The following is a 14,982-nucleotide window of genomic DNA, read 5'->3' on the forward strand; positions in this document are numbered from 1 at the left end:
TATAAAACCATTAGTATAATTTATTACGAGATAATTTTTGTAAAATATTCACGATAAAAAATTATATTGATAATCTCTGTGATCCCAAATTTGACAAGAATTAGGCATTTTATTATTCAAAAAATCGGCAAGATTAACACATTTGAAGATAATTTTAAAGATACCTATTATAAACTATGTCTTTGAACATTCAAGTGTGATAAATATTTTATGAATAATGATTGCTTTATAATAATTATTGACCTAAGAATAAGGTAGTGTTTTTTTGAAATACGCCATTTCTTTTGTCATTCCCCAGTAGTTAAACTACAACATACGGCCGTAGCCATAAATTGACAAACTATAATCAAAGTAGGGAGTAAAATGATATTGACGCGCGTGTTTGAACATGTACCGTTTAAAAAAAATAAAAAAAAATTCAGTTAGGTACATGTTCAAACACGCGCGTTAACATAATTTTACTCCCTACTTTAATTATAGTTTGTCAATTTATGGCTACGGCCGTATGTTGTAGCTTAACTACTGGGGAATGACAAAAGAAATGGCGTATTTCAAAAAAACACTACCTTATTCTTAGGTCAATAATTATTATAAAGCAATCATTATTCATAAGATGTTTATCACATTTGAATGGTCAAAGACATAGCTTATAATAAATATCTTTAAAATCATCTTCAAATGTGTTAATCTTGCCGATTTTTTGAATAATAAAATGCCTAATTCTTGTCAAATTTGGGATCACAGAGATTATCAATATAATTTTTTATCGTGAATATTTTACAAAAATTATCTCGTAATAAATTATACTAATGGTTTTATAAATGCGTTAAAAAATTAATAAATGTAAAAAATCTTAACACCGCTGCACAGTTATGTACCGAGATATGACTATATTCTAAAACATTAGAGCGAGAGGTTTAAAAGAATACTATTTTATGTAACAAAAATACTTTATGCAGTCATCAAATGTTTAAAATAACTATAAAGGATAATAAGGCTTCAAAATTATATAAATAGATTATCTACAACGTTTAAGGAGTGTCCAGAATCATGGTTTGAAAATACAATAAAAACTCAATTTTGACCTTCGACGAGCATGTTCCCCCTTAAGTGAGGTGAATCGGTAATCTCTATATACAGCCATTTTGAGATAATCGCATCAAGCAAACTAGGTTTTCAAATAGAATATTTTTTTTTTGCAAACATATTATTAGTACTTAAACATATTATAAAAAACGAGTAGCAAAATAAATTGTCATTAAACTTAATAAAAAAATCTCTATTAAGAGCATACATAAGTAAAACGGCAAATAATTTTCAACAGTAGGTGGAACGAAATTTCGCAGTCGTCGCCAATCGGAGACTGATAGTCTAAGTGTGAGCACGTCAATTTGTTTTGTGATGGCGTCGGAGGAATATATTCCTAAATCGTGTAAAGATGACTAAAAAACGTTCCGCATGTGCTTGAAAAATAAAACATGACAATGAATATACTATTGTTATAACAAATATAATAATAAACATAACATTAAAAGGACGCATGTTTGATTTTTATGACAAATTATATTTCGTTCGGCACGCGTCATTTGCACAATCCGCACATCGTCCCGTCACGATCTTTTTAGACCATGCCTCAGCTGAAGTATAGCTTTAACAAAATTAGTAACGCAATTTAGAAACCGCTTCAAAGAGTATTGTAAAAACCATTGGTTCAATTTTTCGTAGTTAGATAAGATACATAATATAGCATAGTGAGCAAGAACAGTGAGTGCGCACAGGCGCTATTCCTGGAGGCTCGAATCCTGTTGATTGCAGTATTGTTTTTAAAAAAGATTTTTCCTAGTATTCTATATATTTCTCAGAAGTGTTTTCAAATTATGGTCATTAACAGAATGTTACATTCTTAAATCTTGTGAAATACTCGACGAATAAAAAAATCATGTTTTAGTTATTGCCCTCTCAATTGGCATCCACAATGGCAGGTTAGTTCTGCACCCAATCGGTGCCACGTGGCGTTGTCGCATTGCACTGCACAGTAATGATGACGCAATAGGGTCCACGTGGTAGCTATCCCATGCGAGTTTCCTTCAAGGTGAAATTTATGTAAAATACACCGTCTTTATCGAAACAGATCTACCAATCAATTTTGGTATTCAAATTGATGCATTTTTAGCTATGAATATTGTTTCCCTATATTTCTTTGTGTATGATTTATTAGTTTTAGCAAGAATGTTGACAGGTGGCACTGCTATCATGTATTTTTTCTAGCAATATATAAGTAGATAATGTAGACAGCATAATCATGAAATTGACCTCCAAAAGCTTCACGAAGTACTAAGCAATAGAACAACTCAAGAACACTACACAAAATATTTAATCCTGGCCATAAAGAAAATTAAAGATATAAATGGAGGAACCTAATTAGCCCCACATCAATGCAACTAACCCACTCAACCACTTTTTACGAAAAAGCAAGAGCATGGTTATTAATATTAAATATATAAGTACCTATTTTAATAGTTCGGTTGGTATTAAGATTTCATAAACCTCCCTTCTGTTTAAATTTTCAAAAATTCATAAACTCTCTAGTAGCGTAGACTACTTTTTTATATAGTCCACCCGCCGACTTTGAACAAACGTTAATGTTTTCATATTGGCATTGTTTATCTCCAACTACACGGTAACTCAAATAAAATTTTCACAAAAATAATATTGTATCTTCGTGCCTCCATAAAGTATTCAAAAAGCGTCCGATGCACCGGCGCGCACGTCCCCCGGGTCAAAACAATAGCATCGAAAAGGTCAGTTTTGTTGTAGGCGTGTGGCCAGGCAGTATCTAAACTTGGCACCGCGGCGCCCAGTCGCAACGCTCCCCAGACGGCGCGACGTCCTCGATATGTAGATGACGTCACAACGCTCATAAACTTAACTTGTCTATGACGCTATTAGCAACTGATATAATATTACCTAATAATATCATCGTAAGAGAATTTAAAGTAGTAACCTGTCTATGAGCATGGTTTTGTTACTCGTTTACCATGTCCATTAGGCGGAGAAATATAAGATGTAAATCACATATCTAGGAATGTCATAAAATATGTATGGAAAGGGAAAAGATGCTCAAGTCGGTTCAACCAGCTATTGGGTACATCAGACTGTCCGAACTGGGCGCCGAAAAGGCCACATTTAAAAAAAAATGTGGCGTCATACTGCCAACGTGAAAGTCTAGAACGGATCTATTTGCAGTTTCGTAAGTCATGTAAATTCAGTCAAAGCACACTTGAATGGATGGCGAGTCTTGGGTAACTACTCCTAAGACAATCACAGTAACCAAAAACGATACTTCACATTCAAACGTAGATACGTGACAGCCCGATTAATACCGAATGTGGTGTAGGTCAGTTGTGGTTTGATGAGGTCATTAAATTTAATAATTATGGCTTGACTCTTACTCTATAATATATCGAAAATATACCAACTTACCCCCTTAAATAAAACTAAAATTAATTATTGTAACAAATCTTAAATAGTTTAATTGTTACAAGATTACTTTTTTCTCCGCACGTATGTGTCTTTATGTACCCTTCAAAATTGTGCCGATAGCGTTCCGGAAGCAACCCACGTAGACCTTGATTGGTAAACCAATTTAAATGTAATCTGTCGTCACAAAGTCTTGATAATAATAGACCTCCTTGCATGATAAAAAATAACTCGCAATTGCCGACCAACGACGATGACGAGGCCAACTTACCGAGCTCTACCCTTTAAGTTGATTTGTGGAGACACTCCAGAGTAGAATGATCAGTATCCTGGAATTCAGCCCCATATATACGCAAGTGCAGCTGCCTTATATTGGCCGTTTGTAACAATAGATTTTTGAGTATCTATCGGAGATATTATAATACTTACTTACTAACGACTGCTCGTAAATTCGTTATCTTTTATTAGTCCACACCATCGTACATAGGCAATGTTCAAAATTATTTCAAATAGTTAAACAAAAATGTTACCTATTAATTACCAAAGAATAAAAACTAACTAAAAATCTCTTTCTCCTTAACAAATTATCATGTAGGTATTATAAACCTTGAAAAAACAGACTAATATATATATATATATATATAAAGCGATTATGTAATAACTAATAACCATATTTTTTTATAATGAACAATCTAAACAAGGTGTTAGGTAATACAACCTTTGTCCAGTTAGGAATTAAGAAGCTCAATATCAGGTAATTTAAACCTGATAGCATTCTTTCTAAATAGTTCAAGAGCAGTGTTCAGTTACTAGTAAATTTAAAGTATGTAGTTTACTTTTGTCATATTGTTTGCTTTCCGATACTATTATAATTCTTCTCAAATACAGACGCGACTAAAGAAACATCAAGCAAAATAATATTTACTCTCGAGAGTCGATAAAATATTCATAAAGCGTCCATTGCACCGTCATATCCCCTGAGTAAAAACAACGAAAAGGTCAGTTTCGTTGCATGCGGGCGGCCAAATAGTATTCACGGCTAGCACTAGTGATGGGGCACATCAGTTAACTGTATAGTCAGTCATACAGTTCGAGCTTGAACCGATCTTTTATGCAGAGATTCGATGTAATCGTTATTTTATTGTATCAGTAGTAATTTTATCACACTCATGCTAAACCAACGTAATTCAACCATGTGTTTTTATTTGTGTAGCTCCAAATTTAATTTTGAATTTAAATTTAAGTTTGTACTCTCACCTCATATTACATGTATACTTATTGTATTGAATGCACGTGCTGTCATACATTTTCAATAAAAATTACCTTTCTTCAAACGAATTAAGAACCTTTCTTAATCCCACCTGAAATATTTTACAGGAGAATTCTTTGGATTGGCCAAATTCAATTATTTATTATTTGCTTAGAGAAATAATATACACACCAAAAAGTCACCAATTAATAACATAACTAATACCATTAGTCTCGTATTGAAAAATTAGTAGTTCTAGATATTTTATACATAGAAGAATATTTTTTGTCGATTATGGTTTAGTCACCCACAATGGCCACGTGACATAAACGTGGGCCTATAGCGTCGTTGGTCCCATGTTCGAATCCTAAGTCTGGCAAGTACACATATTGTTTTTGAATTTGTCTAAGGATCAGAGTATGGACCTAATAGGTTGAGCAAGTGGCTGACATCCATGCCTCGTAAAAATAAAATCTGTTAATACAAACCTCTATTCTGTGGAGGCCCATATATTATAATCTTATTAGGATCGGACATGATCGAAAAAAAAATGATTTAGTATAGGCAAAGCTTAATGAATTAAAAAACAAACTAACTAACAGCATCTGTCAGTGGCGAAGGGTGACTTTTGGAAAGAGGTAAGCTGTGGAGATCAGAGAAAAAGAGCACACTTGTCAGGTAACTTACGGGAAATAAGAAGATAATACTTACGATATTACTACTGATGAATAGGTGCACACTAATGACAACGACACACTGGTCATAGGTTTCACCGCTGAATTTGTCAAATTATTTAAATCACTTATGGCAGTAGAATTCCACGCATACTTTCTTTACCAAACAATACGCATCGCCAACAAAAAAGTTTGTTTAATGTATAACTGCCAGTTAAAAACAAATATTTATCATTTATAAATTGTTGTGAAAATGTCTAATATAAGTTTTTTTGCTGTATTCAAATCTAAATGAACCCTTGGAAGGTCAAGCTTTGATAATTTTTAAATGCAATCGTTCGCACATTTTCTACCGGGACACTACACAATTTAATAAATACTTATATATAAGCACTGGCGAATGATTTCGGTACAGTATGAGATAATTTATCCACATTCACAGTAACACAATGAATTTTGTATTATAAAATAAACCTTTACCACCGCTTTGACATGTCAAAATGACATAAACTGTGAATAGCATGTTATGTTTGTCTATGACTGAAGTAACCTAAATAATAATCGCGAATTAATACAATATTTATTTTTAATAACAATTTATAAATTATATGTGATCGAACACAATAGTTATTATTTTTTTTAATTATCCTTATTATTTATTATTTGCTTTTAAAGATAAGCAAACACAATAAACAAATCAACATTTCGAATAAGCTTGTCTGTTAACGCTTCTGAGTCTCGAACAAAAACCCAGACATGCATGAAGTTGGCAACTGAATTTCGGTAGAAAATTCGGCTTGGATTATCGTTGAAATAATTCTAAAAATAGCACTCACGTTGGACGTTCCGTCATTTATTTTTGATTCGAAACATGACTAAATTAAAAGCTCTACTTATAAATAACGACGATAGATGGCAATCAATATTTTTATTATAACCTACAATGTCCTACGACCTACAATATAGATATTTATTTATATAAATTAAATACTTGAAAATAGAAGGTAAGCTTTAAATAATCGCTTAGTATGGAGCCTTCGCCACTGGCATCTGTAATATGTATTCTTAATTATACAAAAACAAATAAGTATGACTGAAAAAGTGAGCACTATTTTTGTCAGATAAGCCATCGTAATTATCTAAACTCTTATGGATTAGTTAAGACAGGGTTTAACTGAATTTGAAAAAACTAACCAGCACTTAGTTTTAATGAAATCAAATAAGTATGACTGACAATGGTTAGTGTGCGCTATTTATGTCTAATCTTAATAGCCTACCACCACCTTTGCCACTGGGATCCAATAGGTTTGAAGAAATCTATAGCCCGTGTCTGAGCAGGTGTCATATCTTTACTTTTAGAGTTTTATTTTGTAACAAAACCATGCCTACACAATTAGTCGAGTAATTGTACTGTAAAGACTCGAATATACGGTTATCGAAAATTCAAGTAATTCGACATGCCTACTAAAAGTGCCCAACACTCGTGCAGGGACTTGGCACAGAAGCAACGTCATCCGACGCCCCCCAGGCGCCGCGACGGCCAGAGATCAAGATGCAGAGATGACGTCGCGACGCTGATAAATTAGTAGTTGCCGGTTTAAGAATTTATGGGGCTATGCAGCCGGATACCACCCTTAGGAATAACTTACTTCTCGAACCAGAGGTCGAGACTACGGAGAAAACCATCATAGACTTTATGTAACTACTTTGTTTGGCAATATATTTTACAATAGTATTATACTGCAATGCAAGAAGTCAACAAGCTATGCATTGTTGATATTTTGTTGAGATTTGTATGAGCTTCAATTTTGTTTAGTTTCTTTTATACCCGCCAGTTTTATAAAACTTAATTAAATAAAACTCAATTTTTTTTAAATTTCCTTCTCAGGGACATTTTCAACTAAGGAAACCGGTCCAAATTTATTAAATAATAAAAGTGGAATAAGTACAATTTTTTTCGTTTTATTAAATTAATCAATAATATGTACAGTTCCACCATAAATTGACAGTTAACACAATAAAAGAAAAAAAAATCTACATACATGATTTTAAAATCTTTGAAAAAAATACGAAGGGTCAGTATTACTCGAACCTGCACGATTACATCCAATTACGACGAAATTAACTAGTAGTATTTACATATTATTGATGAGCTCAACAAATTTCGTCAAGCTAGGTACTGAAATCAAGGTATCAATTACATTAATTAATAACCGACGTCTGGACCTCCCGTACTTGCACTTGCTAATAATATAGTAAATTATTTTTTTTATTCAACGAATAATACAGAACATTCTAAAAAATACTACAAATAACTTTTTATATACAACGTTTTTAAATTTTCTGTTGAATTATTATGCTCGATATGCTTAAACTTGTACTTGATATGAAGTAAATAAAAAACAAACAAACAAACAAATATAGAATACTGAAATGTCATTTTGACATTTCATTTTGATTTCCATAGTAACGCACGTATATATTAATAATTTAGTTCCTAGGACCACCCCCTTAGCAACCAATAATAGTCTTTTACTTTTTATGGATTTTTCTGAAATAACTTTCCATACAAAACAGAATTAACTGAAAATGAATTCAATTCTGCGATGGCTAAAAGTATTAAAAGAATGCATTGGCATCGTGTTCTGATAATATATTCTAAAAGTTTTAAATGTCTAGCTAGTCGGAAAGTTAATTAAAAATCGATTGCAAGATTTGTACTGGACAAACAACCACCGGACAAACAAGAATACGAGCTAATAAAAACGTTATAATAAAATACGAATAAAGAATAGAACAATCTGAAATCTTGAAAATTATTCGTTGATTTAAAAAAAAAAATAGCTGTTTGTTAAATAATTCAGGACGAGAATAATAAGTCGTGCTCCATAGGTACGTGTTGCCACGGTATACGCTCGCATTGCTGGTGTGTAACATTGACAACTTTTGCGTTATGTACATTAATTTATTGTGTGGCTCTGTCTTTTTCACTTACTTGTCAGGCACTTCCAGGAAGTACTCAGGATATGAGAAGGAAACACCAACATTGTTGATGAGAATGCCAATCTCCAATCCGGTCAGCTGCTTTTCAATGCGATCGTAGACTCCTTCAGTCTCTGTGAAGTCAGCCACGATACACTTCGTCTCGACATTGGATTCTTCCCCTAGAAGCAAAAGTTTTTTTATAAAACAAATGGATTTAATAACGTACTAAGAACTTAATTTTTTGACTACTGGAGAATTAATAAAAATAATAAACTTATTCATTGTATTCCATTTTTGGTAGGAATTTTTCAGGCTTCATCGTATTTCTATCATCAAAACAGTAATAAAAAAAAATGGTAACATTATTATCTTCTCTGAACTTTCATCTTGAGGCTTCGGGTTCGATCCTGGCGAAGTGATAATATAGTTATGTAATTTTCTCAGTGGGTGTTTGTGATTGTTTTACTTGTATTTATAACTATTTTTTTACTACACCACTTTCATTGGACCTTATTGCCTCTTATAGTGTTAAAAGGAATATATTATATTTGCGTAGAATAATAATATCCATAGTATTTCATGAAAAGAAATATTTAAAAAAAAATCATCGACAAAAACTATGGATTGAGTATGACTTGCACACACGCCTTTTGCTTGTCAAACAGTCTAACCTAACCACTAATCTTCTGAGTCAGGCATCTTTGATAGTCATTTCCTAATACATGCACTATCTGTTTAGACTCACTCAACAAATGGCTGCTGTCGTTGTATTAAATCAATATGTTTTTAAAATTCTATTTTACCACGTTTCTATTAGGTAGTATTCTTGTTTGTCCAATACAATTTTTTTCTTGATTGTCCAATACAAATCTTGTAATCGATTTTTTTTAACTGACTTCCCGACTAGCTAGACATTTGAAATTTTTTGAATATATCAGAACACGAAGACAATGCATACTTTTAATACTTTTAGCCATCTTTAAGCAGAATTGAATTCATTTTCAGTAAATTCTGTTTTGTATGGAAAGTTATTTCGGAAAAAAATCATAAAAAGTAAAACACTATTATTGGTTGCTAAGGGGGTCCTAGCAACTAAATTATTAATATATTCTTGCGTTACTATGGAAATCAATATGAAATGTCAAAATGACATTTCAGTATTCTATATTTATTCAGTATTTCTATCAAGTACAAAAAAAGTATTTATTAATACATAGAATAATCAAGGTTATATGATTCAACAGAAAATTTAAAAACATGGTATATAAAAAGTTCTTTTTATCTTGTAATTATTTTATTTCTTTTCTATAAAATTATTTTTTGCTTTGTTTTTTTCTGTATCTTGCCTTTTCTCTAGTTGATGTATTTGTACTTTTTATTCTAAATTTCACGTTGTGAACGTCTTGAATTAATAATTTGTTATTTGCTCAATGTGCCGTTTTATTTTTAAATAAAAAATTAGTATGAATGTTTGTAGTAAGTACTAGATGATCTTCCTCGTCAAATGCCTAAAAACACTGGCGTCTCATGCCGGCGTTGCGGGTTCTATTTCCAGTGCAGTTATTATTATTATTTTCTTTGTAGTTATCTCAAGTCTGGATGGGTCTGTGATTTTATCACTGTTGCTACCGCGCTACTGTAATTGGCTCTTATGGTGATAACTCATATAAAAATCAGAAACTCTACATTTTCCGTAAATTTTATGTACTTGGGTAGAATTTAGCGTAATTATATCACGATGGCCGGGTTCGAATCGTGGGTCATGCTGCTTGTTCAGTGTATGTTTGAACCGAAGTATGAACCTAATAAGTTGAGTAAGTAGCCTCCATTCTCGTTAATACGAAAGTTTGTTAATACAACCTCCACTCTGTGGGTCCCATGGCCTTCTTAGGATCGGACACGGTGAAAATAATGTATATATATATATATATTATATTCTTTAATTATTATAATAAGTATTTTACTGAGATTTTTACAAGTTGTGTATTTCAATAAAAATACTTTGCGATCTAACAATGCAAGAAAATATGATTAATATTGTCTAACCGTATTCAAATATTAAAATATCGAACAAACACAACGTCACTTACATTATTGAATATACATATATATTATATTATTATGAAACGTATTATCTACCTTGAAACTATTCATTCTAATATGACGTACAAGTTACAGGTGTTCAGTTTGATTTTTTTTTAATTATTTGTTTTAGGATCGTTTTGGAGATAGATTAGTAGTCCGAAACACCTGTAAACACAAATAACTGAAACATCTAGAATTATATAAAAACGTTGTTTTAAAAATATTATTATGAAGTTCTACTACGAAAGTTCAGGTTCAATTACTTAGCAAACCATACTTACTTATTTCAGCGGCAACGGCCTCCAATTTAGATTCAGTTCTGCTGACGAGGATTATATCGCAGCCCTTCTTGGCCAACTGTAACAAAAGGAAAACACATCTAGTTATTTCAAAATACTATTCGGTACTAAACTACTTCTATTTATTCATTTACTAGGTTCAGTCCTAATTTTAATATTATCCGAGTAAAAATCAATAAAAACTAAGCATTAAAATTATAAAAAATTAGTATAAGGGTTTTCTTATTCATGTGTGATTGGGTGTATTCGATTCTCGAGACGTGGCCGCTACCCGCACCGCACAGCAGCTATATGTTCGTAATGAATTGTTGCGAGCGAGTTATTCGACAACGGTTGGGTCTAAAGACATGGCCTCAAGACATCTCCAATCCAACAGAGACACCCCACTTTTACGTACGTATAAGATTACGAAAAGGTTGCTGTACATCACATATAGCTTCCTCGCCATATGCCATCTTCTAAATAATATCCTTCTTTCAAAAGGTATCCAGATTTATATGGGCTTGGGTTTTATAACGTTTGTAGTGGTCAATGACCTCGGGCATTGCCATCATTATTTCAACATTGTAATAATTAGAAAATCATTTAAACTATCGCACAATAGTCGCATCTACAGTCACAGCATATTCTACACGCGTGACATCGAAGTGTAATATTGCAGAGGCCAGCGGATTTCTCAATAGCAAACTTAATCAGCAAAAACTCGCAATTTACCGAATATTCATTCATATAATTAGCAGGTCATTAGGTTGATTAGTGGATCAGTCCCAATACCTATCATCATATCAATCATAATTTCCGTCTGATCAGTAAGCTTCGCGTAAGTCGCTCCTGTCCCACAAGTCCGGACCTCGGGACAATACAATATCATAAGTATTGTAACAAAACGTTTTTGTAACATAAACTGCAGCAAGTTTAAGTGAAGCGTGGCCGTTTCTAGAACTACAATACTGACAATCGTTTCATAATATATCGTAGCGTCACAACGGCGGCCATGATACTTCAACTTATAATTTTCGCACTCTACTCTTGTACCAACTGTTTTTGCTGCAAATAAAACGTACTCCTGAATCCATCAGAGCAACCTCCATCAAATCTCGACTTCTCATCTCTCCTCCTGACGACTCTCCGTCTACACCAGCTCCTGGTCATCCCTAAACCCAGCGGTCTTCACCCTCAACGAGACTCGCAAAATATTTATTTTTGTTTTCGTTGAGAGGAATTTGGACGTGTCTCTATATCTATACCATAGTAGAATATCTATGATGCCTATTTGAATTTGTTTTATATAGTAATATTGTTCATCTTATTTATTAGCTGATGTCGTTTAGAGAAATAATGCGTAATTCCAGACTTATAAAATCTTGAACTTTTAAAAATTCGTACCCATTTTTTATAAACCTTAAAGAAACCTCAGACGTACTAAGCATTTGTTTTATTTTAGCGTGAATAACGTGCAGTGACATTTTCTTGGTAGTTCTTCCCAGTGCTGTAAATACCTCATTTAAGGCTGGTTCCATTCTTGTCACTATATCATCCGTATCGGCTCATACATAGTCCAGTGCGTAAGGCGCTGGTATTTCACCCAAAGGCTCCGGGTTGGATCCCGGTGAGATCACAATAATAAATAAATAATAAAAAGCCTTTTTATTTCTTACAAACAAAAGTAAATGACAGTTAAATGACTATATATATTATGTGTATATATATATACATACATATATATATATATATCTATGGTTGTATTTTCTACTTATTTTCTAGTTTAGATAATATTAATTATTTTATTTTTTTTGTATATATCTAATACTATTAGATATTGTTTATAAATTGAACAATGGTATGTAATTAGTTTGTTTGGTTTGTAAGAACCCCTCTTCGGGTGAAGGCCTCCCGAAGGTGAGATCACAATATATTTACATAATAATTTCCACTGTCATAATTGATCTTCACGGCCTGTTGTAGTGTTTAACAAAGAAACAAATAAAAATAAAATAAATATCCGTAGAGATACACTGGTTTATTGTAGGTATATATAACCCCTGTTGTTTGGATTTCATAGTCACTGAAATTTTTTTATAAGGACAGGGAAAACTTCATCTATAACTCTGAAATAAAATTAGTAATTAAAAAAAATATACCCAACGAACCATACATAACCTTTATTCAATGTTATTAAATAAATTCATTTAATATTTTCATAATACCAGTTCAAAAAAAAATGCCAACTGCTTAAAAATAAATCACCAATAGATAGAGATCTCTTTCCGAGAAAATGATCAATGAGGAAAAGCGGACTCTGTTTGCCGGCTCATTTTCGCCTGAGGGCCGCGCAGGAAAACATGAAAATGAAAATGGGAAGAAAAACGGCGATATTTCCACGGCGCGGCGGCCATCTGATTAATTATTCCCCTAATGAGAGCCGTGTTTTTTTTTGAATTTTTTTTTTTGAAAAAAATTCCGAAAATAATAATAATGCCGACATTGTTGCGTGGACGGGCGGCTTTAAGCAGTTGTTTATTATCTCGCCATAAACAGAGTGTCCCAAAATTGATAGGATAATAATATAGTATTGTTTAAATTCTAATTATTGATGAGTGGATTTGAATTGATGTATTGTGGCGGAGAAATACAGGGTGCAGAAACAACATTGCCTAGGAATGTAATAAAATGTGTACCGAAATGAAACCTCTCCTCAAGCCGGTTCAACCAGCTGTTGGCCCATGGGACGATGCAACCTGGTCGCCAGAAAGGCCAACTATGTTGCATTTTAAAAAAATCCGGCGCGATGAAGATCTCTTACAATTACAACTTAAATTGTTCGGCAGTTATTTACCTAATACAACTTTTAATTTTTGATCTATATGCACCTATAAAGTTGTTATTTGTTCAGTCAACTACCCCCGTTATTATGTTATATTCAGATGGTTGTTTTTGTATGTGACATGCGATATGGTATGGGTAGTGTTGAAGGGAAACACGAGTTGGTATTTGTATCGTTTATATGGCACAATTACGTGAGTGGTTATTACACGGCAGATAGCATGATGTCATATTAAACTATATTTTGAGTGTAATGGTTTAACATGACTCTTTCAACTTGATAGTTTGGAAAAGGGCTGAGCGCCCTTGTTACCTCTACATAGATTCAAGGTCTCTAGACAACTCTCTAAACATGAGCATAGACAATAACGTGTCGGTTGTAGAGTTGGATAAAACCTCTACACACTCTAACTTAAATTCATGTAAATTCGGTCAAACCATATTTGATTGCATGGTGACCTCAGTCTTAGGTAACCACTCCTGAAACATTCCCAATTATAAAAAAATGATTATTTACATGAAAACGTGGTGTCATGTGATACGTCTGATTAAGACCGGGTGTGGTGCGGGGCGGCTGTCGTTTGATGGGACCATTAACTTCAATATTCAACAAATCGACTTTAATAACCCGACTTAAAGACCTGTTTATTTTTCATTGTTTGCATCCCGTATCGAATCACACCGCGTACTCTTTGTCTTTCTACTTATTCATCGGTTTGTTCTGCGGTATTTTTGAGCTATGCCCAACATGCCCTTTTCCATACCACATCGGGCTAATCTTAACTTTGACTTAGATTATGGGATGTGATAAAATTAAATGGTAAAGATAGTTGCAACATTGTCGGTGGTTTTAATTTATGACCATATCCCGTTCGAGATGTTTTTTCTATGTGCGACCGGGCTTAAATTTGACAAAACATGCCCACAGTTCATCCCTGACTGGCAATGATATCGGCCATTTATCCGGTTTTCATTTTACGACATTTTCTATAATACCTTGCACATACAGCTGCGGTAAGTGGCACCTTTTCAAATTTCTTATACTGTGTCCTATCAGATTGATAGCGTTTGACGTATTTACGTTTCATAATATTCAATTATATTTACGGGCAATAATTTTATGATTAGACTGATTAGAATATTAATCATTAGAGTTTGTCCGGGTGACGCGTGTCTCGCTGCAATACCCCACGAGTGCTTGTGGACAGCTCAATGAGGTCACTTGTACCTTGACCGCGCGTGAAAAGTGACATGCGGCGATTACACGTGGAGGGATCAATGAGGTAACATGTACATACCTGGAATGCGCGCCTGTGACAACAGTACACACAAAAACCCCAACAATGCATTTTTATAACAATTGAGTAAAAACAACAATAGGGTGTTA

General features: G+C 33.2%; 1 protein-coding gene across 1 annotated transcript in view; it reads right to left on the bottom strand.

Moving 5' to 3' along the window:
- spidey (hydroxysteroid 17-beta dehydrogenase 12 spidey) overlaps nt 1–14,982 on the bottom strand; it is a 94,626-nt gene that overhangs the window by 12,931 nt on the left and 66,713 nt on the right. The window contains exons 3-4 of the mRNA XM_085950288.1: nt 10,755–10,830; nt 8,399–8,567 (exon numbers count right to left, since the gene is read on the bottom strand). Of these exons, the coding sequence (XP_085806414.1) occupies nt 8,399–8,567; nt 10,755–10,830 (245 nt within the window). The remainder of the gene's footprint in view (nt 1–8,398; nt 8,568–10,754; nt 10,831–14,982) is intronic.

Source organism: Rhyacophila brunnea, unplaced genomic scaffold, assembly GCF_057557595.1.
Source record: "Rhyacophila brunnea isolate RB1 unplaced genomic scaffold, BYU_Rbru_1.0 scaffold_23, whole genome shotgun sequence".
Taxonomy (NCBI): domain Eukaryota; kingdom Metazoa; phylum Arthropoda; class Insecta; order Trichoptera; family Rhyacophilidae; genus Rhyacophila; species Rhyacophila brunnea.